General features: G+C 44.4%; 1 protein-coding gene across 1 annotated transcript in view; it reads right to left on the reverse strand.

Moving 5' to 3' along the window:
- The window catches only part of GRB2 (growth factor receptor bound protein 2), a 67,524-nt gene extending 48,945 nt beyond the window's left edge, over window positions 1-18,579 (reverse strand). The window contains exons 1-2 of the mRNA XM_070389063.1: window positions 18,370-18,579; window positions 9,616-9,831 (exon numbers count right to left, since the gene is read on the reverse strand). Of these exons, the coding sequence (XP_070245164.1) occupies window positions 9,616-9,693 (78 nt within the window). The 5' untranslated portion in view covers window positions 9,694-9,831; window positions 18,370-18,579. The remainder of the gene's footprint in view (window positions 1-9,615; window positions 9,832-18,369) is intronic.
- Window positions 18,580-27,384: the final 8,805 nt, after the last annotated feature.

Raw genomic sequence — 27,384 nt, forward strand, 5'->3', positions numbered from 1 at the left:
TTGCAGGGCTACAAGCTTCCACTTCTAGCACTAAGTGAGGCCATTAGCCACAGATTCATTTGGATATCAGATGCAGACAATGTTAGCACAGCTTCTGGGAAAATTAACACCAATTTCAGGTTCAAGATCTACTCTGACTCAGCTAAAACATGTGACTTTGAGAAAGTCTTAATCATTATTATCTTCTCTGATAGGCTGGCAAAGAAACCTTTCGACCTACTGCTTTTTTCTAAAGAGGTTCAGTACATTTAAACAGAAACCCCATCCTTCCTTCCGAAGACGAAGTACCTGCTTACTTTCATTATTACAATTTTGCATATGGCTTCACTGTGCTTCTCATCATACCCAGAAAGTATAGTGAAAGCACCTATGGCTATATTCATTAAATGCTTTTTTCTCCTGAAGGTTACAGAAAAGCAGAACAGTTACTTTCTATGGGAAGAATGCCTGCCTTTTACATCTGCTAACAAGTACAACATCTGTTTATTTAATTTCAAAAAGTTATCTGGCTGACAGGAGGGATTATGGCCTAACTTTCCTTTATACTTTTCTATTAAACTACTTTGATAAACATTTTAAAAGAATGAAATATACAGACATCTGATTTTTTTCAGCACACAACAGATAATTAAAACCCACTAATAACTGCAAATCCTTATTTTTTCTCTTAATTTTACTTTTCAAAGCCAAACATTTTTATAGATGTTGATAAATAAAACGTAAACTTGATTAAAGCTAAATATAGACAGCAGACAAGGAAGGAGACATGGATAATTAAACCTCTGAAAAACTACAATTTGGCTGCATTACTAATCTCAGTCCAGTTTGGAGACAGACTGAACTCAAAATTACATAAGTAAGAAAGCACATTACATTAGTTTTGTATCAGGTGCAGGGAAAAGATAAGCGAAATTTAACCAGAAATCTGGGCAGCAATACCAGTTTTAGGGCCAATCTTAGTTTTTCATAAGGAAAAGGGCAGAGCAGGCTTTTAGCTTATTTCTGTATATTCTCTATTTTACATCTAGTCATTCTATGCAGTAGACCCAGATAATGTGGAGATACTTCCGTGCCTGCACCAAAAAGAACTGAAACAAATTTAGTGTATGAAGCTGTACATTGTGATTTCTTTGTCCTTTTAAGAAAGCAAAAGAGACTCTAAAATGTTTGTTGACTTACACACTGACATCTAAAAGACTACTGTAGTGTTTTTGTTTTTTTACGGCTTTTCTGATTATGAAACTAATATATGCCTATAAAAATATCCATTATAGAAAAGCATGCTATAGAAAGCAACAGTTCTCAGTCATCCCAACAATCAGAGAAAACAGGACAGTTTTCTTTTTTCTTTGTATCGCAGTGCACGTAAGAGCGTGAGGATGTTTCAATAAGTCACTCTACTTTGCCAAAGCTCTCAGCAGAGCCTCCTGGCTCTAAAGCTAAACATTTGCAGCATCAACTCAACAAAGCCTGGTTTGTCTGTCTTCCCATCTTTTTCCAAACATGAGTGAGGATGGATGATCTCCCTCTAGAAGGGATTCATTTAGCCAGAGAAGTAAAACTGAATTAAAACTACATCTATGAATACACATCAAATTTCTCAGCTATCAAAATTACTTGTTTACTTGACACAGCTATAAAAAAGCAAATTAATCACCTGAAAGAACAGTAAGAAATAAAGCGTGCTTCAGAAAGATCGTATGCTGTTGTGAGGGATCTTAGATGCTGAAGAAGGGATTCAATCACTTCACAAATCTGGCTCCACAGTCTTATAAAACACTGTCAAACTGAATAATGTTCTATTGTTAGAGGAGGACAGAGAATGAAGCCAACACTAGCTGCACTATTACTGTGTATTCTCAGATTACGGGCCATTCTCATTTAACGTGATCTCAAGTAGGTAATCTGTGCAGTCCTTTAGGACAATAGAGCATCAGACATAATCAAAAGCCTCCTCTGAGATTATGCACTAAATTTTTAATAGAAACAAGAATCCAGCAATAGGAAAATATCTAAGTCAATTACAGAATATTAACTTCACAAATATCTAAAAATACTAAACCATTAAAAATAATTAGTAAAACAAATACAGGAAAATGGTAACATATGTTGTATTTTAAGTCTGCTATAATCATAGCACTATAAAAATGTTTGTACAATGATAAAGCCTAGAAGAGACCTGTAATAGTAAAAATGCTGGAGTGAGGAGTTTATGTAGGTCTTTGAATTTCCTATTTTTTTCTATTAATCTCTGTTAAAGTAATTTTAAATGTTAAGAAAAATGGAAAAACCGATAATAAAATGAAAATATATTCTTTTTCCTCTAGCAATCCATTTCAAACCATACACATTTGTCCAGGAAAGTAAAAGACCTATGAAATAATGACACAAAGAGGACGTGCAATGGTCAATATTCTGACTGAAAACACACTGCTCTCTTGTTCTCTGTGAAGTTTACAGTTTCAAGGTCCAAAATACATTTCCTCTCACTTAAAAAAAAAACAAAACTGATGCTTTCTGTAGTTTTCAAAAGCAAAGTATTACAAAAGTCTTTGCCATTTTGCTAAATGTAGATTTTAAAGCTCTGCTGTTAAAGAAAAAACAAATTGGTTAAAAATCAAAGCCATTGTTAGCATGAAAAAAACACTATTTAACCACTAATAATTATTACCTGTTTCAATAAAAACATTAGGACAGAAAATATAAGAGCTATTGCTGGAAATGAGACCAAAATAGGCTCTAAGCTTTTCTACATGATAAAGAAGGAAACATACCAAAGCATTGTTTATAGCATCCTTAAGATTTCAAAAAGCTGTCTGAGGGGAAAATATACCTCTTCTAGATACTCAGACCATAGAGAACATTCTCCCACAAGTCCTGCCTGGGGACGCCTATAATAACCAAAGACTCCAGGCTCCTCCGAGCAAGAATACTGGAGTGGGTAGCCATTCCCTTCTCCAGGGGATCTTCCTGACCCAGGGATCAAACCCATGTCTCCTGCATTGCAAGGGAGATTCTTTACCATTTGAGCCACCAGGGAAGGCCTAATAATGAAGGACACCCTATAGAAAATAAGCAGTTTTTCCCAAGGCTGTTTCATCTATCATTTCAGCATAATCCCAAAGCTCCACTCAGCCCAAGAAATATACAACAACGAGGTCCCCAAGAGGATGCTGGGCTAAATACCCACCTCTTTCCTTTCCGGTTTAACCCTGAGAGAGACCAGAGACTGTAAGAACAAAGAAACTACTTGTCTTTCACACATCCTCCATCAATATCATGCTTTCAGCTCAGCTCTGGGACAGTGTACACAGTTCCGAGTTTGAGGTAATTTTAGGACAAGCACCTGGCCAGTTATGTGCATCAAGTCATGTGACTTAACAGTTACCTGAGACAGTGGCTGGACAGACACCCTCTTGCCTCTTGTGTGTCTGAGAAACATCAATACAATTAATGGCAGGGAGCTCAACTATCTACTTAATGCAAGTCACTGCCTTAAGCACACTAATGTATTAGTTCTTGAATCCTCACTGTGACTCTAGGAAGGCAGATGCCACTGTTCCCATTCTGAGGATGGTAGAACCAAAGCAGAGCTTCCCAAGACCACAAGGCGGGACCTGCCAGTGGCCGAGTCAGGATTTGAAGGTGAGTCAGGCCTGGAGCACGCTACCACAAGTGTCTCTCGTTCCACACTCACCAGGAGGTAGAAGAGAGGACATATCTGCCAAAAAGCCAACATTTTCCTCAAAAAAGGCACTGCTGTTTTTCAGTTGCTCAGTTAGTTGTGTCTGTCTTTGCAACTCCATGGGCTGTAACCCACCAGGCTCCTTGGTCCATGGGATTTTCCAGGCAAGAATACAGGAGTGGGTTGCCATTTCCTCCCCCAGGGGATCAAACGCACATCTTCCACAGAGCAGGCAGATTCTTTACCACTGAGCCACCTGGGAAGCCCACTTTACAGGCACCACAATCAGCTCTTGTAAGGTTTTTTTCCCCTAATAGGTAGTAATTCTACGGATTTGAAGATGCCTTTATTTACATCTTTTAATATCTCTGAAGTGCATCTTAAAAATGATCCTATATCATAATTAAACTGCAGAAAGTTCTTTTCTAGGTGGTATACAGATTCACTGAAATAAATATCCTTATATCTAAAATTTAAATATGTGTGTGAATTTTGTTAAGAATGAATTCTTAAAAGTAGAATTGCTGGGTCATTTTATGGTCTAACCTATATCACCAAGCCACTGTTCAGAAAAATCAATGTATGTGCGCAAACCTCTACTGGCGGGAGGCGACAAACCCATATCCTCACACCCTAGCCAAGAGGGTGGGCCCGTGTTCATCAGCTTTTCTCACCGGACAGGCGAAATGACCGTTCTCCCCACCTCATTTCCTCATTAACCTCAGCTTACTTTAGGTAGGGTATCTAATATGTCACCATGCATAGACAGTGCCATGAGACAGCTGTCCGTGCCTCGTAGGTGAGCAATTCAGGACCGCCATTTCTGGTTTACTCATACCTGATGGTTAACAGGGGCATTATGTACCGCTGGGGAAGTACTGTAGCCAGCTGAAGATCAATCCCCAGCTCTGCCTCTTACCTGAGCCCATTAGTTAACTTCTGCACCCATGAGATGGCACTAATAATGCCAACCTTTCGATGCCCCAAATCAGAAATCACGTATAACTCTGAGGCACATATTAAATGTCCCATCAACAGTAGCTATTCAATGATGACTTAACTATAATGGTTCATGGCGGTCAAAACTGAAGACCCCAAAAGAACGGTGCGTTTCCCTAGACATTTCTTTCTCCAAACAGGGATGACTGGTCTTCTGCCAGTTCCCACCCCTCCCCGGGCCCCAGTCCCCTCAAAAGGAACACTGAATAGGAACTGAAAGTTCATTCTTAGCACCTATTTAGAAACAGTCCATTCAGATGGCGGAGGGTGAAATACATACAATGAAAGGCAAACAAAATGCTGAAAGAGAACTCAAACTGTCCTCATTCTCGAGGCTTAAACACAACATTTCCAGTTTAGTTAACAAGACTGGTAACAATTCTTATCAATAGGCAAAGAAATACTTCAAAAACTATATCAATAAGCTCATTTTGAAACACTGAAGGAAAAAAATCTACCCTATCTTCTTATTTTTTAGGTATGATATTCAAACACCTGAAATGAGACTTGTGTACTGAAATCCAGGACTTACGAGCTGTTGTGAAAACTGTAACTAATCAAACCCGAGTTCATGTTCCTGGTTCTCAGGAGCATACTCAATGGACACTCTTTTCTCAGTTTATACAGGAGATGTATTCAAATGCCCCCCCCACCACCTGTGACAAGCAGAAATCCCATTATATTTCCTTTAACTCAAAGCACCCCTGTCCTTCACTCCTGGTCTCCAATACCTGTGCGGGCCCATATGTCACAGCCTGATAACTGTGACCCGGGAGGCTGGGACTCCAGGCTCCCCTCCTAGAAATCATTAGATTTACACAGAGGATACTTTCATCATCAGCTAATAACCTTCAGAGGCTTAAGGACAAGATCGAACTCTTACTGAGTTTTCCTTGCTTGGCTCCAATTCTATCTTATTTTCCATTCTGTCATAGACTATCACCTTATTCTAACATTCCTGTCTCAAACACAACAAGCCCAGTCCCGCTCCCCCTCCCCCTGCTCAACACAAGGACCAGTGCAAGTCACGCCTCCTCCACGCAGCTCTCTCCGACTTGAGCTCTTACCAATCTCTTTCCCTCTAAGTTACACTGGCAGTTAAAGTGTGTGACCCAACTTCAGCATTCTCTCAAATACCAGATCAGCACTAACAGCTGTGACACATTAAGCTCCACGGCCACCATTTCCTCACCTGTAAAATAAGGAAGTCTCTTCCTGTTCTGAAGATCTTCTAACTTTACACACTCTTGCATAGTTTCATATATTTACCTTATTTCTCTTATTTTAGAGTTCCTGAAGAGACAACGTACATCTATTTTTCCCCCAACTCTCAAGGCCACTTACCCCAGAATGTGGCTCATGGAGATGCGATGTAAGCGTGAAACAGGGCCACCAGCACTGAGCGAGTTTTAAAGCCACCAAGACCGAGTTTTAAAGCAGTTTAGGAACCTGGAAAGGAGGTTCATGCCAGACAAAGAGCATGAGATGATCTACTGCTGGTATTCTTCAAGAGTCAAAGGTCTGTCTCTAGAAAATAAGGATCCAGCTCAAGAATGCAATGAGCCCAGGTTTGAGAGCTCAAAACAGTCTCTTAATTCCTAGCTGAAGTAGAGGTACAAAAAAGCCACTAGAAGGCAGATGTAACTTCAGATAAGCTCAGCATTCTGTGTATTCTAGGGCAGAGGATTCAGGGCCTCAGTGGAGAACCCCTGGGGCTAGCTCAAGGCTGCCCTCCAATGGGGGCGAAATTTAGGTTCCTTTCAGCCATGCAGGATGGGGGAGCCTGGTGGGCTGCCGTCTATGGGGTCGCACAGAGTCAGACACAACTGAAGCGACTTAGCAGCAGCAGCAGCCACGTAAGGCCTGAACTGCAGAAGTAGAGCAGTTTCTTCCATTCCCTATGTCCCAGTGCCCTCCCTGGCCCTCCTCAAGAAAAACGTAAGCTTTTTTTAAGAGGGAAATTAACAAAGGCAGATATATTGAAGCCTTACTTAAGGCTTCCAAAAAGCTGTTTTAACTTGTTCTCTTTTCTCAAGGCAGTACAAATTGATACATAAACAGAAATTAAGGAAGTGGTGTGCTGGAGGACAGGCATCAACACCCACCAAAAGTTAACCAGGAACTCTAGCCAGAGGCAGAGGGCTGAGCCCCTTTCTATTTCATTATCTTCAAATAAAATGTATTCAATGCCCATGTGTATGTGTCCCTCTTATCAACAAAGAGAAAATACATGCTTATTTCAATCGAGGGAATCTGGTCAATGCTTTCCAGCCACTTCTAACCATAACTTGGCTCACAACCAACAGCCTAAAGAGTTAGCAAAACAAATCACAGCCATGCAAATGAAGCCAGTTACTCCTTGAATAATCAAAAGAAAACAAAATTATTTTTTAAGTAATAGCATTTAAGACAAAGCAGTGTCCCTCCTCTTCACTCAGCTGTCTCACAGATTATGAGACAAAGGGCAACTACTGTACCGTCACTCTTTTTTTTGGAGTAAAGCCACAAGATTACTAACAAACAGCTAACGGCTACCATTCAAAAGCAATAATGGCAGTATGACTTCATATGCCAGTTATCTGCCAAACTGGAAAGAACCAAACATATGTATTTTCTCTTTCCCCAGACACTCTGAAAGTAAATGCGAGCATTCTGATTCACTTTCTCCTCCATCATAAAAATTCATAAAAAAATTACATTATCATCCTCATTGTGGGATGGGAAAGGATATTACACTTGTTCAAGAAGTTTGAACAAGAATCACTGGACAGCAAGGAGAGCAAACCAATCAATCCTAAAGGAAATCGACCCTGAATATGCACTGGAAGGACTGCTGCAGAAGCTGCAATCCTTTGGCCACCTGATGTGAAGAGCTGACTGACTGGAAAAGACCCTGATCCTGGGAAAGATTGAAGGCAAGAGAAGGAGGCAACAGAGGACGATATGGTTAGATGGCATCACCTACTCAATGGACATGAGTTTGAGCAAATTCCAGGAAATACTGAAGACAAGGAAGCCTGGTGTGCTGCAGTCCATGGGGTCGCAAAGAGTCAGACACAACTTTAGTGACTAAACAACAAGAAGTTTACCGATTTAAGGTAGAGAACTTACAAAATGCTCGTGATCAAGACTAACTTCAGTGGTAGTACCAACAGGGAACGTTCTCACTTAAAAATTCTCTAAAACAGACTCAAGCTCACAGTTTTGTTTTGATCTGTTGCTTCAGTGCTAAACGTGCAGCTGGACAGACTTACAGAAAAAATATGAACTTCTAGGTGCAAGTTTCTAGGGTAAGCTTAACAAAAAACTCTAATTTGTATTTAAGTAAACACACAAACAAAACCCCGAAGCTTGACCCCCAAAGCATTTTTGTACAAGTGACAAACGTGGCTACTTGTCTTTTTTTCTTCCTCTTTGAAGAGCCAATCTTATTATGCTATCAGGAGAAGGTTATCTGCTGAAAATAGTAATCACCTAGGAAAACATCAATCTCCTCTGGAAATCAACGACAGAATAATTTAGGGTCTAAGTCTGGTGATTTCTACCTAAAGAAACAGACGACGTATAGTATTTCACTCAGCTGGTTTTGTCTGCTTTCTGACAATTTCATGCTTACTTTGAGAATACTGTCAAAAAGCTTGGCATCACAAAAACAGCTGAAAAGAACACACGCAGTCTGCTTCTTACAGGGCTCTTCAATCGCCTTCTATGAAGCACAGCCTGCATTTCTAACATGAGGGAAGCCACCGTGTAGGTAGCTTCGGAGCAGGACTCTGCGCCTCCGGTAGCCAGAGCGGAAGAATGACTCTCCTCAGGCCCACAAAACTCAGAAACAAGCCACAAGCCCTCTGATAAAGAATCATACTTCTGTATTACCACTTTCTTCTTTATAAAATGCTAATAATTTCATTAAGAGTAATAAACAACTGGTTGGCAAATTCCAACCATCTGACTGAGGTTCAGTGGAAAAAAGTCAAAACTGGAGACACAGTGAAGACTCAAACATTAAACTTTAGGTTTTTCCCAGGGTTGATGCACTATTCGATAACACCCACCCGTGTAAAAATGAACTGCGTATCCAAAAGGGCAAGCTGCTGCCATCATGCTACCCTAATTAACACTTGCCAAGTGGAAGGCGAATCTCATGTAAATAGTGGGGCTCAAAATGAGCTGCAAACTGTAAAGAAGCTTATTTTTAAACTGTCAGCAGGTTTCTTTCGTGCAACAAAGTGTCCTAATATGGGGTAACTGCTCAAGTTTCTTTCAAGAAAATCAAAATCTGTTGTACAATAGCAAGTTGAACCTTGTTATTTAGAACTCCATTAGCTGTTTCACAAAGAATAAGAATACACTGAGATTCTTGAATAAGTTTTGCCATGTACTTCTAACCACCTCTCTAAACCAGGGTAAATTAATTTCTAACCTACTAGAATCACATTCCAGAATGCAAAAATCTTTTGACTATGTAAAATAAGACTGTTGCTGTTAAGTCGCTTCAGTCGTGTCTGACTCTGTGTGACCCCACAGATGGCTGCCCACCAGGCTTCCCTGTCCCTGGGATTCTCCAGGCAAGAATACTGGAGTGGGTTGCCATTTCCTTCTCCAAAAATAAGACTAATTGAGTGCTATTCACAAATCCTTCTTTAAAAAAAAAAAAACAACTCTACATGAACTACCAATTTCAACAAGCAAATATGAATACTTAAGCATTCACACAAAGGCAGTTAAAGACCGTACATCACCCCAGCCACCTGAAGTTATATTTGATATTCCACCAGGTATCTAGCTTTCCAAATCACCCAGGATGGTAAATGTTAAAGTGGGCAATGAAACAAGGACAAGCACAGCTTCTTTGTGTGTTATCAGGGCAAAAGAAGGCAGGTGAGCACAGGGAGAGGCTGTCTCACCGCCTGCTGAGCATCAGTACTTACCTTGAGGATGTCCCCTCTTTTGAAGCTCAGCTCGTCGTCTGCGGTGGCTTTGAAGTCATATTTGGCGATGGCTTCCATTCTGAGCGGGGCTCAGGGCTCAGCAGCCTGGAGCAGGGGGGAAGGGAGTCTTCCCTGCTGAAGCGACCCAGCACTCTGGGCTCAGCCTCGCCTCTCTTCGGGGACTGGCTCCCGCACGCCGGGACACACAATGCCACCCTGAATCAGAAGAGCGCAGATTGAGAGAAGTGGCCCGATCGAAGGCAGCCCCGCCCTGCCCGTCGGCCTGCCGTCCCAGCCCCCACGCCCCCTGGCTCGGTCGGGCTCAGCCCTCCGCCCTCCCTTCCAGGCAGGAGCCCCGAGCTCCTTCTTCCTCTTTTCAGCCTCAGCCCCCAGGCGACTGACAGGCCTGCCGGCCAATGGCGGCGGCGGCTCGGGCCTTTCCCGATCACACTTCCTCTTCCCTCCCGCTGGGTGTGCTCGGCGTGCAGGAACCGGCTGGAGTCCCGGTGGTCTCCGCCTTTCCTCCCTAGACCTTCACGCTGCTCTCCCGGCACGAAATGCAGTCCACCGGAAGAAAGGCCTGCTCCAGGGGATGGCCCCCTACTCTTCTCAGTGATACAGGCCCCTTCCCTCCTTTCTCCTACCAACCGATCTGGTTTTTTGAAAAAGCTGGGTCCCCTTCTCCATAGTCAAAAGGCAGCAACGTGGGTTTGGTCCCTGGCTGCTTTAACTGTTTTCTGAAACTAAACCGTCTCCCCTAGAAAGTGGGAGCATGACCCTGCGAACTACTTTTTTATTCAGTTGGCTGCTCTCCACTCGCGATCCGTGATGGGCAAGCTCAGGTGACCAGAGAAAGGAGATGGAGCTCAGAATCTCTGGTGGGCGGAGACGGACTCCTGCAAAGGGCTCCCCTTCCAAGACCCCCAAGACTTCAGGGGCGCCAACAGCCCTTGAAACAGCCGTCCAAGGCTCAGCATTCCAGAAGCAGCCTCGGACTCATTCCTAACTAGCCTAAGGAGCACAGTTAAGTCCTGATCTACACTTGAAAGCAATCCCTTTTTCAGAATCTGAGCTGCCAGATATCTTGCCTAGGAAATGGTGCCAAAGGGCCAAACAGAAGCCTCTCACAGTTACCCTAAGAACAGCTGCTTTTCTCAGAGCCAGAGGAGTACTAAACTGATCCAAACAGCATCTTGCAGGCAAAGACTCTGTAATAACCCTTGGGTCATGTACCAGGTGATTGGGAAGGAACCTGGGCAGTACAATCACTGCAGAGGAGTGAAGAGTTTGGAGCCCTGAACTTGAAACACAGCCTTGGCCTTTGCACAAGTAAAGGAAAATGAAGCCCCATTCTTGTCTGGCCAGCCACTATTTTCATACAGGCTAAACAAAAGCAGAAACAACAATGACCCTGGCAGAATGAGGACAGATTATTTATAGTGACACCCTTTGGTGGATAATTACCATCTAGCAGAGGACTCATTTGAGGGGCACGAGTGATTATCATTCTTTTGTTCTAAAGTTAACAATTGGGGCATTAATCAAGCATAGCTGCAAAAAGACTGAGGCGTAAACCAGCTGGGAATATTAAGATTACAGGGAAATGAGTGTTACCAAGGAGGAAAGACTCACCAGGCAACAAAAGTCCTTCAGTCGAATTCTGAAGGCCAAACATTCCACGGCAGGTAAACTAATAAACTAAACCCATGTTTATTCAGTCAGGCCATACCTAGGATATATTATGCTGTGCTGGCCCTAAGAGAGGAAAGCAAAGAAAGAGTCCTAACAAATATATATATAAAAAAACGAACACCAATCTCAGAGTATTTGTGTGTCCTTAAATACCCTTTACTTACACTCACCATAGTTACTTTTTAATGACATGAATCCATATATGTAATTTTTAAAGTCAGGGTAAATAAAAGGCTTATTAAAAAGAACAGTTCCCTACCCAACACCCACAAGCAATCACTCTCAATTTTGGTTATAGTTTCTCTAAGTTTACTAACAATATTTCTAAATAATATGCTTCTGCTGCTGTTTCTTAGTTTATTCCAGCCGTCACCTGTCACCTAAAAGACAAGGACGCAGCTGTTTCACCCCTGCCAACTTCACCTTGCCCCATCCCTATGGCTTCCCAGGTGGTTCAGTGGTAAAGAATTTGTGCTGAGCAGGAGACGTGAGTTCCATCCCTGGGTCAGGAGGATCCCCTCGAGTAGGAAATGGCAACCCACTCCAATAGTTCTTGCCTAGAGAATCCCACAGACAGAGAAGCCTGGTGGGCTTCAGTCCATGGGGTCGCAAAGATTCAGACACGACTGAGTGAAAACAGCCCATCCCTATAATGCCACACATTCTGGTTTAACCAGTTGGCAACCTACTCCAGTATTCCTGCCTGGAGAATCCCATGGACAGAGGAGCCTGGCAGGCTACAGCCCACAGGGTGGCAAAGAGTCAGACATGACTGAGAAACTAACGCTTTTTCATACTATTACATTAGGAAATATTGTTCACTAGTAATTTAAATAACGTATGGAAAAATAAATAAATAAATAAATAACGTATGATAACCAGTCTTCCTTTCTGGTATAATCTTTCAGTTTTTCCGGCATTAACAACTTTCTCCTCTTTCTGCCTACTTTCCAATGTATACATATTAAAAAAAAATTTTTTTTACAGCTTCTCCAAAAAAATCTCTGCTACATGCCTATCAACATTTTCCATACCCTGACCTGACCCTTTATTTTTATTGGTCTCCAGGTCTGATTATTGGGACTAGGTACCAATGATGAGAAGCTGAAGGATAATTACGCAGGTCAAAAAAAATTAAAGAGTTTAATTTTTGAAAAACAGAAATCAGACAGAAACCCAAAGCACTGTGGCTCTAAAGGTACTATGTGTCACGGGGCATAAACTTCGTCATTCAGGATTCCAGACAACTGCAGTGTGACCAAACAGCCAGACCCTAGAAATCAAGACGGTTTTCAACATTTGCTTTCCTGTTACTCAACTTTCTACCTTAGGTTTTCTAGAGAAAGCTTAAACAGATTAACACTCAAGAAAACTGTGTTTCAAGCAACAACTGCTTTGTAAGATACAGTTGAACAGAAATGAAACTAATCAGTAGCTCTGGTGGCTGTGCCAAATAAAAATTAGTGTCTCACAGAGGAAATGCGAGGAGGTCAGCTTGTTAGGCTAGCCACAGAAAAGAACCCCGGCTAGAGAAATTCAAAAGGGTGTGTTTCACTAAAGACAGAAACATTCTATCACGTACGCCACACTAATTGCTTAAAAAGAAAGAAATCTAAAAGTACACACAATGTATAACGATTTTAAGAGTGGATGCTGCTGTTGATTCCCCAGGAAAATGGACTGGGAGTACACTAACCCGAAGCCTGACCAGAGCGTGTCTGAACTGTGACCAGCCCACACCCTGCAGCCAATCTCAGGCAACGTTAAAACGGCGAGTGCAGCTCGAGTTGTTCATTTGCACCGCATCCTAAAAGGCAGTCTCCTAAAGGTATTTGTGGGCTTCCCAAGTGGTACAGCGGTAAAGAATCTACCTGCTGATGCAAGAGACTTGGGTTCGATCCCTAGGTCAGGAAGATCCCCTGGAGAAGACGGCAATCCATTCCAGTATTCTTACCTGGGAAAACTCAAGGACAGAGGAGCCAGGCAAGCTACAGTCCCTCAGGTTGCAAAAAGTCAGACATGACTGAGCACACACAGGCACACAAAGGTATTCATAGGATTTTATTTTCTCTATGCAACTCTCTCCTTCCCAAGATTCACAGAAAATAAAATACAGGACACTAGACCAACATAGCTTAGTGTTAAGCCTGCATGGTTTGTAACAGCAGGCTGACCCGGGTTCAAGTACTGACCCTGATGCATATCAGCCGTAATTTTGAACAAGCCTTTTAAACAAGCCTCAGTTCGCTCTTCTGTAAAAATGGGGATAGTATCACTTACTGATTCACAAGGCATTAAATCAGATAACATACATACATGAAGCGCATTGGATAGAGACTGACATTCAGCTCAGTCGCTCAGTCATATCTGACTCTTTGCGACCCCATGGACTGCAGCACGCCAGGTTTCCCTGTCCATCACCAACTCCCGGAGCTGACATCTCCATAGAGACTGACATTAAGTCACTCAAAAATAAGTTAAAATGGACTCTACTTAAAATGGACATCTACTTAGCAGATGTTTATCTTCACTATTAAAAATGGCAAATTAGGGCCTTCATAGCCATGGCCCAGGTTCAAACCCTGGTCAGGGAACTGATATCTCCCAAGCTGCATAGCGAAGCCAAAACAAACAAAAAACACCCCACCCACCCCAAAAAAACCCAGCAAATTAAACAATGAGATTTCTTTCGCCTACTAATTGTCAAATTTTTAAAGATTTATCCAGTCTCTGCAATACTATTCTCAGACTCTTTATCCAATGTTTATTAATTTAACATTTTGAAGAATTAATATATATCTAACAATATGCTTGGAACTGTATTAAAATCATTAAAACCATTACAGTCCACACTCTAGCAGGGAATTAATCAATTCAATCTTTTCTGAGAGTAATTTTATAGCATCTATTGATAATTTTAAGACACCTATTCATCCTTGGACAAGCAATATCACATTCCAGATTTATCTCACTAAAACAGTGACACAAATACCATGTGCAAAATACATCTATCCCCGATCAATATCCATGAAGCTAAGAAATACCTTTCTATATAAGCACCAAGACATATGCTCAAGTCTTTAAAGAACTGCAGAAAAATTAGTTATTCCATTTCTATAAAACAATATGTATCAGTGTGTTATTAAACAATTTGAAAGGTTGACAATGATTATCTCTGGAAGTAAGACATATTTTTGTGAGACAGAATATTTCTACTTGCTGGACCACAGGCCTCAACTGCACTTTCACTGTTTTCACCATAAGCACGTATTGCTATTACAGTTAGAAAGAAAACCCAAAACCTCACTGATGCTCTGGAGTTAGACCGGGATTCAGCTATCACTTTACCACTTATTAACTGGGTGGGCAACACTGGAGAAATAACTCACGTTCTCTAATTCCTAGTGTCCCTCAGCTGGAAAATGAGGAAAATCACAGCACCTACACCTTATAAAGTCATTTTGCTAATTAAAAAGCCTGTAAAGGCTGAGTCCCTGCTGTAAAGCGCTAAGAGGTATTAACCAGCATCACTGGTCCCTCTTCAATATCAGTCCACGTGCTCTCAGTAAATCTAGAGTTCCATCTACACACAGACTCAGTAGAATGCTCTGGTAGGCAAATTAACAATCCCATTAAATATAGGTTACCCTGGTGGCTCAGTGGTAAAGAATCGGCCTACAACACAGGAGACGCAATGCAGGAGATGTGAGTTCGATCCCTCAGTCGGGAAAATCCCCTGGAGGAGGAAATGGCAACCCACTCCAGTATTCTTGCCTGGGAAATCCCACTGACAGAGGAGCCTGGTGGGCTACAGTCTATGGTGTCACAAAAAAGTCAGATGCAATTAAGCACATTGACCAGTAAATATAAACTTCAACAGCTCCAAATCCAAGTCCTGAAAGTGAAAGTCACTCAGTCATGTCTGACTCTTTGAGAGCCCATGGACTATAGTCCATGGAATGTTCCAGGCCAGAATACTGGAGTGGGTAGCCTTTCCCTTCTCCAGGGGATTGTCCCCACCCAGGAATCAAACAGGGATCTCCTGCATTGCAGGTGGATTCTTTACCAGCTGAACTAGCAGGGAATCCCAAGAATACAGGAGTGGGTAGCCTATCCCTTCTCCAGAGGATCCTCCCAATCCAGGAATCGAACCGGGGCCTCCTGCATTGCAGGCAGATTCTTTACCAGCTGAGCCACCAGGGAAACCCCAAATCCAAGTCCTAACAATGCACAAATATTCCCACATGTAAAACTGATCACATCTATAGTCACTTATTCTGTTAGGCTTTTAATTGTTTACTCTGTACAGAAAGTATAATTTTAAGTTCAGTAATTTAAAGTCACGTTGCAGTCTCACAAATTTACAGATGCATCCTGTAACAGCAATTCTGGCCCTTGGACCAGTTACATCAAAATCAGCCCATTCAGGGACTGCTTCACTGAGAGGCACCTTCTGGAGTTCTGCAGTGTAGTGTGACCTTAGCCCCGGAACCTAACTTTAAACAAGATTCACAGGTAATGTTTTTTGTTTTGGCCTCGCCACGCCACATGAGATCTTAGTTCCCCGACCAGGGATGGAACCCTCGCCCCCCTGCAGCAGAAGTTCAGAGTCTTAACCACTGGACCACAAGGGAAGCCCCACAGGTAACTCTTATGCATGCTAAATTAAAACAAAACGAAACAAGGCTGTCCTGTAAGGGCTCCTGGACCAGATTTCAAGCTCTGCATCTCAGACCATGCACTGCCATGTCTTGGCACAGAGTGAAAACACACTCACTTGGCACAACTGGGAAAAGCCAGCTTTGACAAATAGAACCAAAGGCTCTCAGTGGGATTCAAGACTGCCAGAAAGTTCTTCTGAATTAAGCAAGTAACTATTAGTTTCTCTCAGGATGGATCTCTACTTCTTATTACATCATTTCTCCAAAATCTACTACTCTTCTGTTCTAAGTAACAACTAGAGCTGTTGCTGTACGACATGCAACACAGTAACAGCAATCACGGAGAAAAATCTCTAAGTACCACTGACTCAGATCACATCAGATCAGTCGCTCAGTCGTGTCCGACTCTTTGCGACCCCATGAATCTCAGCACGCCAGGCCTCCCTGTCCATCACCAACTCCCGGAGTTCACCCAGACTCATGTCCATGGAGTCAGTGATGCCATCCAGCCATCTCATCCTCTGTCGTCCCACTGACTAGTAGTATTTAAAACCTAGCAGTCTCCCAAATCTGTATACACTGGCTGAGTAAGTAAACTGCCTCAAGCATTTCAGTGCCTGCTTTTAGTATCAAAGAAAGTTGATTACAAGAATTAACCTTTTTTAATTTGGGGATTCAGAAAATTCTTAACAAAGGAAGGAGTAACAAAACAAAGTTATTTCTTTCTGCAAAAAAAAAAAAAAAAAAACCCAACAATAACAAAGAAGGCTGATTACAACAGATGCAGGAAAAGACACCTGATCTCAGAAGGCTGGTAAGGAACAAATTAGTACTATTACCACCAACAAGCTTTTAATTAATTCATCAATGATCTAAATAAGTTTTATTTCCTTAAATGTATCAGGCTATCTTAATTCTACTGTAGTACAGGGCTATCATTGGTTTTCGTTTTGAACATTCATCACCCCCACTAAAAGCCAATATAAGCTCCAAAGTGACCCAATCTCCTTTTAAGAGAGACATAAAAAGAGAAGCGTGAGCAGGCAGAAAACCGTGATCTAAACACGAAGAAAACAAATAAAACACAAAACCACAAGCAAGCTACACTTATGACCTAGTGGCAGTATTGATTACTTGTGGCTGAATTCAATCCTTTGAGCCTCCCAGTTCCCAGGCGGGAGAACTTAAGTCTCGCACGGCTCTCTAGCAACCCTTCTGGCTGGCTGAAGGAACACAGTGAACGCTCAAAAGTAAAGGATAAAGCAAGAAAGAGGGCATCTTCCCGGGAGAGAAACGGGATCTTTAAATGAGGGAGAAAACAAATTATGCCAAAGAGCCGAAACCTCAAAAAACTGTACCAGAGAGGGGACAATGAGGAGGAAAGGGAAGTAGATAAGAAAAAAACGGGGGGGAGGGGGCAAGTGACTTGCATTATACGAGTAAGCATTTAGTGTCCGCAGTGGAAAGAGAGAAACAGAACGAAACAACTGGGGAGCAGGGAAGCGAAAGAGGCACTAGAAAGCCAAGACTAACGCTAATTTCTCTCACAAGTCTTTCCCGCTTTTTCCGAGAATCAACAGTACCCAAAGACAGACTTCGAGGGCACCTGGGCTCCCCTGCAAATTATACTGTTACTGTACCTGAAGCCAACCTAGACTTAACTCCCTAAATAAGCTGTAACTCACAGGGCTTACCATCAGATACACGGAGAGCGCTGCAAAATGAAGAACACCAGGGATTCCCTCCCCTCTCCCCTCGAAGCATTCCAGTCAACTGCTGCTTATTTTTCTTGACAAACGTTTTTTTCCAAAGAGTAGTCCCCCGCAAAAAAAAAAACAAAACGCGACAGAAACAAAGCCATTTCGACTGGCTCCGATAGCAAACGTCCTCGCTCACAGGATTTAATAGGAGTGGTGGGTTTTCTCCCAAAATTCGGCCCCCAAACACCCGGAGATGGTGACGTGGTGGCCGAGCAGGTTGAAGAAGCATCCATTACCACATTCGCAACCACCGCGAACCCCCAGCCTCCCGGTGCCGAGTCAGACTGACTCACGGAATGAGCGCCCGGTGCTCTGGGGCTTCTTCTCCCCGGGCCCCTGCGGCGCAAAAGCCTCACGGAAAAGGCGTGAAATTCAATTAGGAACCCACCCACCCCGTCCTCCTGCGCCGCGGTCTGGGGCTCTGTCCAGGGTCAGGGGAGGAACGGTGCCCAGGAAGGAAGCGCCCCAAAAGGGGAAACGTGGAGCTCCGAGCCCGGGGGTTCCGCTCTCCCGACCTCCAGGCCCGGCAGCCCCCGGTTCGCCAGGCCCGGGCCACCCCCCCCGACCCCGGGCCAACTCCCGCTACCGAAGCGGGGAGGAAGGGGCACCGGGGCAGCGGCGCCGCCACCGGCCGCGCTCACCGTGGCGCAGCTGCTCGGCTTCTGGCCCGGCCGGCCCCTCCGCAGCGGTGCGAGCGGCTGCCGACCCCGCTGCGGCTCCCAGAGGGCAGCGCCTGTCCCCGCCGCCGTCACCGCCACAGTCCTGCCCGTCGCCGTCGTCGCCGCCGCCGCCGCCGCCGCCGCCGCCCGGTCGCTGAAGCAGCACAGCCGCCTAGCTTCCGCTCCTCGTCGGGGTCCCGCGAGAACTTGCGCGCGCGGCCCCGCCCCGCCCCACCCCCGCGAGACTTCCCCCGGCGGAAAAGACCCAGAGCGCAAGCGCCCCACCCCCGCCAGGCCCCCGCAGGTAGACGGGGACGGGCCAGGGCGCAGGCGCCGGGCCGCCCCTCAGCAGGTGGCACCGGCCGGGCTCCACCCGCCGCGGTCTTTGTAACCCTTTCGGTGCCAGAGCGGGTAAATTAGCGCTCACTCGGAGAAATGACTGTCCTCCACGTCCTGATCGCTTCTTTTCCCCTTCCACCAAACCGAGGCAATTTGGCTGGGGTATGGGGGGAGGGCGGGGGAGGTGAGGAGGAAGGAATCTCCAGCGTGAAGAACTCCAAATAGAGGACCAGGTCTTGAGATATTTGAGAATTTGGTCCAAACAAATTCTCCAGTATGCTTGGGTTTCGCTGGTGGCTCAGCTGGTAAAGACTCCGCCCGCGATGCAGGAGACCAGGGTTCGATCCCTGGGTTGGGAAGATCTCCTGGGGAAGGGAAAAAGCTACTCATTCTAGTATTCTGGCCTGGAGAATTCCATGGACTACAGTCCATGGGGTCACAAAGATTCGGACACGACTGAGCGACTTTCACTTCACATCAAACTCTGCAGTATGAGATGAATTAACCTATTCGTTCATCCATTGAATCAAGTGCTTAATACATGCTAAGCACTGTGCGAACTATAGAAGGCACAACAATGAACAGAAATCCTGGCCCTCAAGGAATTCAGGGTCTAGAGGAGTGGAAGAAAAAGAAACAGAAACAAATAATACCGCAAATACTGTTAGAATTATTTGGAGTAACGCTGAGGAAGCTAAAAAGATGGGAGAGAGGGGTTGCTACTTTGCCCATCTCAGAAAAGCTTTCTCAGAGAAGGTGATGACGGAGCCGAGTCTTGCAGGATGTGTAGGAGTTCGCCAGAGAAGCCAGGGTAAGGGCATTCCAGGCAAAGGGAACAGCATGCACGTACAAAGGAACGGAGGCGTGAGAGTCATGTTCCCTGCAATGCTGAGGAGTTCAATTCATAACCGGGGAGTGGCAGAAGATGAGGCTTAGAGGAGTAACTCTTATTTTTCAGTTCCAAAAGCTCCTTGCAGTTAAAGGAGAGAACAGAGCATCCAATGGTAATGTGCTTCCTGGAAGCCAAAAAAATAGCTAGAGGTGAGAATAACCAAACGGCTGATCCTATAGAGAAAACAAGCCCACTGAAATGACGAGAATGAATTGTTCTTTCACTCAGTACTTGTTGAGCATCAGCTGCATGCCAGGCACTGTGCAGAGTGATAGATGAACCTGACAAAGCCTCTGCTTTCAGCAGTTTGTCTTCTAGAAGAGAGTTGCCTAGTCTGCAAGACAAAACAGCTGGTCCTGAGGGCCACTGAACTACATACCGGACTGAGAGGAGGAAGCCAGTTACCTCATGCTCAGATAGTCAGGGAGGACTTGGTGTTTGAACTGCAACATGAAAGCAAGGAGGAAAGAGTGATGAAATCAGCCAATATTTCAGATTGACAAGAGTTTAGGATTTAGGGGGAGGAGTAATGAGAAGCAAGGCCAAGATGCACAGTTTAGGCTTCATTCCAATCCCAAAGAAAGGCAATGCCAAAGAATGCTCAAACTACCGCACAATTGCACTCATCTCACACGCTAGTAAAGTAATGCTTAAAATTCTTCAAGCCAGGCTTCAGCAATATGTGAACCGTGAACTTCCTGATGTTCAATCTGGTTTTAGAAAAGGAAGAGGAACCAGAGATCAAATTGCCAACATCTGCTGGATCATGAAAAAGCAAGAGAGTTCCAGAAAAGCATGTATTTCTGCTTTATTGACTATGTCAAAGCCTTTGACTGTGTGGATCACAATAAACTGTGGAAAATTCTGAAAGAGATGGGAATACCAGACCACCTGATCTGCCTCTTGAGAAATTTGTATGTAGGTCAGGAAGCAACAGTTAGAACTGAACATGAAACAACAGACTGGTTCCAAATAGGAAAAGGAGTACGTCAAGGCTGTATGTTGTCACCCTCTGTATTTAACTTATATGCAGAGTATATCGTGAGAAACGCTGGACTGAAAGAAACACAAGCTGGAATCAAGATTGCCGGGAGAAATATCAATAACCTCAACTATGCAGATGACACCAGCCTTATGGCAGAAAGTGAAGAGGAACTCAAAAGCCTCTTGATGAAAGTGAAAGTGGAGAGTGAAAAAGTTGGCTTAAAGCTCAACATTCAGAAAACGAAGATCATGGCATCCGGTCCCATCACTTCATGGGAAATAGATGGGGAAACAGTGGAAACAGTGTCAGACTTTATTTTTCTGGGCTCCAAAATCACTTCAGATGGTGACTGCAGCCATGAAATTAAACGACGCTTACTCCTTGGAAGGAAAGTTATGACCAACCTAGATAGCATATTCAAAAGCAGAGACATTACTTTGCCAACAAAGGTCTGTCTAGTCAAGGCTATGGTTTTTCCTGTGGTCATGTATGGATGTGAGAGTTGGACTGTGAAGAAGGCTGAGCGCCAAAGAATTGATGCCTTTGAACTGTGGTGTTGGAGAAGACTCTTGAGAGTCCCTTGGACTGCAAGGAGATCCAACCAGTCCATTCTGAAGGAGATCAGCCCTGGGATTTCTTTGGAAGGAATGATGCTAAAGCTGAAACTCCAATACTCTGGCCACCTCATGCGAAGAGTTGACTCATTGGAAAAGACTCTGATGCTGGGAGGGATTGGGGGCAGGAGGAGAAGGGGACGACAGAGGATGAGATGGCTGGGTGGCATCACTGACTCGATGGACGTGAGTCTGAGTGAACTCCGGGAGTTGGTGATGGACTGGGAGGCCTGGCGTGCTGCAATTCATGGGGTAGCAAAGAGTCAGACACAACTGAGCGACTGATCTGATCTGATCTGACAAGTAACAACCTCTCAGGTTTTTAAGCAGGAGATATCTGACACGGAAACAACAAGAGGTATCTATTTACCTCCTGACTTGTACTAAAGTCACAGTGTTTCTACTGTGTATAACATCCCCATTTCACAAACTGGGAATTTGAGGCTTAAAGAGGTTAGAAACTCACCCAAGGAAACCCAAATATAGTAGATCGGAGATTGGAACCTAGACCTGTCTTGTTGTAAAACCCATATTTTCCCCCTACTTTGAAACTGTTCTAGTATGGTGTCAGAAAAAAAAAAAAAAATAGAAATTAAAGGGAAGGACTCAGTTGCTGAGCAGAGGGGAGGAGGAAGTGAGGGAAGAGTTGCCTCTGTTTTGAGTGGTCAGAGAAATCTGCAAGTTAGAGGAGGAGCTGACTGGGCAGCAGATGGGGGTCATGGGGCTGACTTGGGGGCATATCCTGGGAAGGGGCAGGTAGAAAAATACTGATACCCTACCTGGGAAGGGTAGGGTTCATCATTCTGAGAAATATGCAGGTAGAAATAACAAGTACATTGTCCAAAAGCTCCATGCATTCATTCTTGCTGTGTACAATGTTAGCTGAGCCTCTGCTCTGGAGATAGCAAGATAATCTGTCACAGAGCTCACAGTCTGAAGGGAAAGACACACTGCTGAGAATATAACACTCAGGAGGGGCAGCTTTGAGACATAGAGCAGGGGACCTGATCTAGTCCAGGACCAGGGAAGACTGAGGCCGGAGGTTTCAACTCAGACTCTGGTTAGCCCGAGAGGAAAAGATTGCTCCAGGAGAGGGCACAGCATGTGCAAAGCCCAGACATTAAGAAAGAACTCCAGGAAGCCATTTACACTTGGGATGAAGAAGAGTGTGGCTCGTGGGTGAAGCGTCTGGAGAAGGGAATACCAGGACTTTCCAGCACTGCTAAAACCTAGGGATTGGAGGGACTTCCCTGGTAGTCCAATGGTTAGAACTCAGAGCTTCCACTGCAGGGGGCGCAGGTTCGATCCTTGGTCAGGGAACTAAGATCCCACCTGCCGCTTGATTCTGTGGGATTCTGAAGCACTGGGTACACCTTGGTTATCTCTTCATCTTCACAATACATTCTCACTCTAGCTGCAGAGTGACAAACCCATTGGAACTAAGTTGTTCATCATCTACAAGACAGTGGCCTAAGACCTGTGCAAGACCCTCACGGATCTGGTCCCTGCCTGCCAGCCTTACTGTCTCAGTCTCCAGCCAACATACGCTCTACCAATATTAAACCACTGTGGTTTCTGGAAGATGCCACAATGTTTTGAGTGTCTGTATCTTTGCATTTGCAGTTTCCTCTTCTCAGCTGGTCTTCTCCCCTTTCTTCAGGCCCCCAAGTCAGTTTTAGGGTTTCTTCCTCAAAAATCCCACTGGATCACCAATCTCACTGCAGCATAATGGTCTGTTCACTTCTCCACCCTCCCCATCCACCACCAAAGGCTCTGTAAGCTCCCAAACAGGACCACACCTTCTTCTCACATTTGTATTCCCAGTCCGAAGCACAGTGCATGGAATGAATTAATGGATGGATGGAAGGATGGATGAATAAATACCGGAGGTTGAGTGGAGATAAACATGTGGCTGCCTTTCTGGGCAATGTGATATTTGAAGTTCAGGAAGTGGGTGAGATCTCAGAAGAGACTAGATACTTAGCAGAACAGAACATATATATATGAGCTTCTTTTTAAAAATGATAAAACAGACTCCGATTATGTCTTTGCAAAAATGTATGCCTATGGACCAGGTTTGGAAGGGAACACTTTAAAATAATTTAAGTAGTTGTGCTGAAATGAAGCAATTGTAGATGACAAAAACAAAACAAAACTTCAACATTTGTTACACTGTCTCTTCGATTAAAAACCCCTCTCTGCCAACAGACTCAGAAATTTGAGAGAATGCTGTCCAAGATCATTCCACGCAGAGGCAGAAAAATCCACACTAGAGGCAGTAATAGGTAGAATATGTGTTTAATAACAAAAAGAAATCGGAACAAGAGGTGCAAGGCATACCCTGGTGTGAAAAGCTGTTGAAACTGTAGCAAAACTTGCTAATTACAAATTAGCCACATCAATCGCTTTGGAATGCACAAATTAATCACCAAAACGTCCCTCGTTTCAGTTGGGGGGTGGTTTGCGGTTATTTTTTTAGTCGTCGGAAACGATTTCTCATTTTGGTTTCTGTAAGTTGTCGTGCTGCCCCCTGCCGGTCATAAATGGACACTGCCCTGGCACTGCCTGAACCCTGGAAGCCCATTGCAGGCACTTCCTCTGAGCCCACTTTTATGAGTTTCTCTTAGTGGGAGAGATGGAAACAACCAGTGACAACCAAAATGGGTCATTGAAATTCTATTCCTACATGCTCCATTGATCTTGGAAGTTCTCATCTTAGAATTTCCTCTGTTCTAGTTGTGAGCCTTTTCATACTGAAAAGGCTCTTGGACGGCAAGGAGATCAAACCAGTCAATCCTAAAGAAAATCAGTCCTGAATGTTCATTAGAAAGACTGGTGCTGAAGCTGAAGCTCCAGCACTTTGTACTTTGACCACCTGATGGAAAGAGCTGACTCATTAGAAAAGACCCTGATGCTGGGAAAGATTGAAGGCAGGGGAAGGGGGTAACAGAGGATGAGATGGTTGGATGGCATCACCGACTCAATGGACATGAGTCTGAGCAAGCTCCGGGAGATGGTGAAGGACAGGGAAGCCTGGCGTGCTGCAGTCCATGGGGTTGCAGAGAGTCGGACATGACTGAGCAACCGAACAACAGCAGCTGTGAGCCAAGGCTGCATACACTCTTCTTGGGCTTGGAGGGTGGCCTCTGATGTTGAGCCTACCACTGGGACCCCAAGTCCTGTCCCTTCCCTTCCTCAGTCTCCTGACTTCATGTCTATCACCCTATCTGGTCCAAACACTACCATCCTCCCTGATGGACTGACCAATCATCCTACCCCTCCCAAGTCGCTATCTACACTGCAGCCAGAATTAACTCTCTGAAATACAAATTGAATCAGGTGGTCACAGGACAGGTACTTAGCTTGCCCCAAATGGCCCTCTTGGCTGGCCCCTGCCAACAACTCTGGCCTCAGCCCTTTCAACTTTTCTATCTTTTCTCTTCTGGATGACTTGCAGCTTCCTGAATGACCCTACAATTCTCTTACCTCCAAGGTTTTGGCATACTGCTCCTTTGGGCTGGAATGTCTCCTCTCCATGCCTTCCCTGCCATCACCCGGCTCCTGTCTGTCTTCCTAATCTCAGCTCAGGGCCACCTCCACCAGGGAGCCTCCCATGAAGCTCTGGTCCCTCCAGTTGGTTCTGATAGCGCCCTTGCAACTCCATCATTCCTATTTTGCATAAGACCATATATGAGCCATCTATTGATTCTTGTCCTTTTCCCCTTTAGGCCAGAGTTCCTGATGTCTGTGTGGATGAAAAATATTGTCTGCCTTACCAGTAAACAAAGGCTATTGCAGCCATCAAAGCCGCACAAAGTGCGCCAAAGGGCGAGCCCTGAGGGACTCAGGATGGAGACAAAGGGGCTGCCAAACCCTCAGTGGCTGCAGTCACCTCCAACTTCAGGGCACCTTGAGGGCATTTAGGAAGGAGATAAGCAGGATACTGACCCCAGAGAGCTGAGGTGCATTTCAAAGAAATGATTTCAGTTAGCGCAGACTCTTGCATCTTCCCATTCATAGAAAAGCGCTAAATTCCTTAATGGGAGATATCTGGTTTTCTTTAATTAACAGGAATCTTTCTGATGTTCTAAACACCTGGTCTTTGCTGAAAAAACTCCTATATATCCTGGCTGCCTGCTTGCCTCTTTGGAGCTGAGTCCTGTATTCTGCCTCTAGATCAAATAGCAAGTTTTTAAAATGGACGAAGTGTTAGTTGCTCAGCTGAATCTAACTCTTTACAACCCCATGGACTATAGCCCACCAGGCTCCTCTGTCCATGGAATTCTCCAGGCAAGAAGACTGGAGCGGGTTGCCATTCCCTTCTCCAGGTGATCTTCCCCACCCAGGGATCGAACCCAGGTTTCCTGCATTGCAGGCAGTTTGCTTACTGTCTGAGCCACCAGGGAAGCCCTAAAATTGAGAAAAGGGCCAACAATTCTTCTCTAACGTTAGCAGTGCTCACATTTTAATACACAAGAGAATTGCTTGGAGACGTTTAAAATGTAAGTTCCAGTGACCCAGAGATAGTCAACTCCTTAGGTCTGGGAAGGGCTCAGAAATATGCATTTTAAATAAGCAGCTGCAGGTATATTCTTAGGCTGGTCATCTTTGGAGCAGACTTTGAGAGAAACAATGCTTACTGAGTAATTGAGCCATGGAGATTCAGGGATTTTCCCACCCCAGTAGCCTAGATTACAGGAATCAGGATGTGAGTTGCCATGGGCAGGAGAGAACTTGGGACTCTTCCCCCAGAGCTCTCCCCTGGGTCTTAAGCTGCCTGAGGCTGTGAAATGCCAGTAAAGCCCATGGGTGTGGTCAAGGTCTTGGGCGGGTAGCACTTCTTAGCACCACATTGTAAACAAATTAAAAATAAAAGCCCAGATAAGCAAATGGACTCTGATCCTCAGAGCTCTCGGTTGGATACCAGAGTCAAATTCAAGGAGGCTGGCCCTTCTCTGTCCCTTCTGTTTCAGTTTCCACCTGACTCTTTCATTAGAATACATTCTGTTCATTAAGGACAGGAAGTCAATTCCACTTTGGCCTGAGCTAAATTGCAAGTGATGTATCCAAAGGGTGGAAATTTCCCCACTGTTTCTACACCTGCGAGAAAGACATATTAGCAATTTTAATACTAAGAACTTCCTCTGATGTTGGTTTTAATTATATATCTGAAAAATAAATATTCTAACATAGGAGACTCTTCCTCTTCTTCTCCCTTAACTTTTCCCATTTCAAAAAATTTATTTGCGCCTCTGATGTCTTTTTGCTTTTTAATCTTTTTTTATTTTTGCAAACTAAGTTTTGATTAGACAAGTTACCTGCACTTCCTTATACCCCATTGTCCCTTTTCCCGCCTCGTTTCTTTTGCTAATCTCCTCCCCTAGACTCGCACCCCACCAGCTACAGAGAATGTTCTTGTCGTTCTTGTCATTGTCACCCACAATCTGCATCCATACAACAGACAAGTATTACACGAACTCATCCTCCCATGAAATGTGAAAATACTGTATTTAAGATTCTGACAGGGGGACTTCCCTGGTGGCCCAGTGACTGGGGCTCTGTACTCCCAGTCCAGAGGGCCTGGGTTCGTTCCCTGGTCAGGGAACTGGATCCCACATGCCGCAACTAAAGACCACCCCCTGCCACAGCTAAGATTGTCGCAGCTAGGACCTGACACAGCCAAATGAGGAAATACTTATTTTTAAAAAATTGTAAACTTAAAAAAAAAAAAGACTAGCTGGCAGGGGCTGAGCACTAATTCGAGGCCAGGAAATGTCTAAGCCCTTGTGTACGTTATTTGATTTAGTCCCCACAATAACCAGACATGGTAGATATTACGACTATGCCCATTTTATGGATGGGGAAATTAAGGGTTTCCATGTGGAGGGGATAGTCAGCTGTGTCCAATATTGCTGTAGAGGATGGGCAAGGTGAAGATGGAGACTCAACTATTGAATTTGGAGAGATGGAGACTGTGGGTGACATTGACAAGAACATTTTCAATAATTGGTGGGGTGAGAGTCTGGGGGAGGAGATTAGAGAAAGAATTGGGGGGAAAGAGGGATGATGGGATGTAAGGAAGTGCAGGCAGCAACTACAGGTAACTCTGTGAGAGTTTTGCTATGTAGCAGAGCAAAGAGTAGGAGAAGGCAATGCCACCCCACTCC

Source organism: Bos mutus, chromosome 19 (assembly GCF_027580195.1).
Source record: "Bos mutus isolate GX-2022 chromosome 19, NWIPB_WYAK_1.1, whole genome shotgun sequence".
Lineage (NCBI taxonomy): Eukaryota > Metazoa > Chordata > Mammalia > Artiodactyla > Bovidae > Bos > Bos mutus.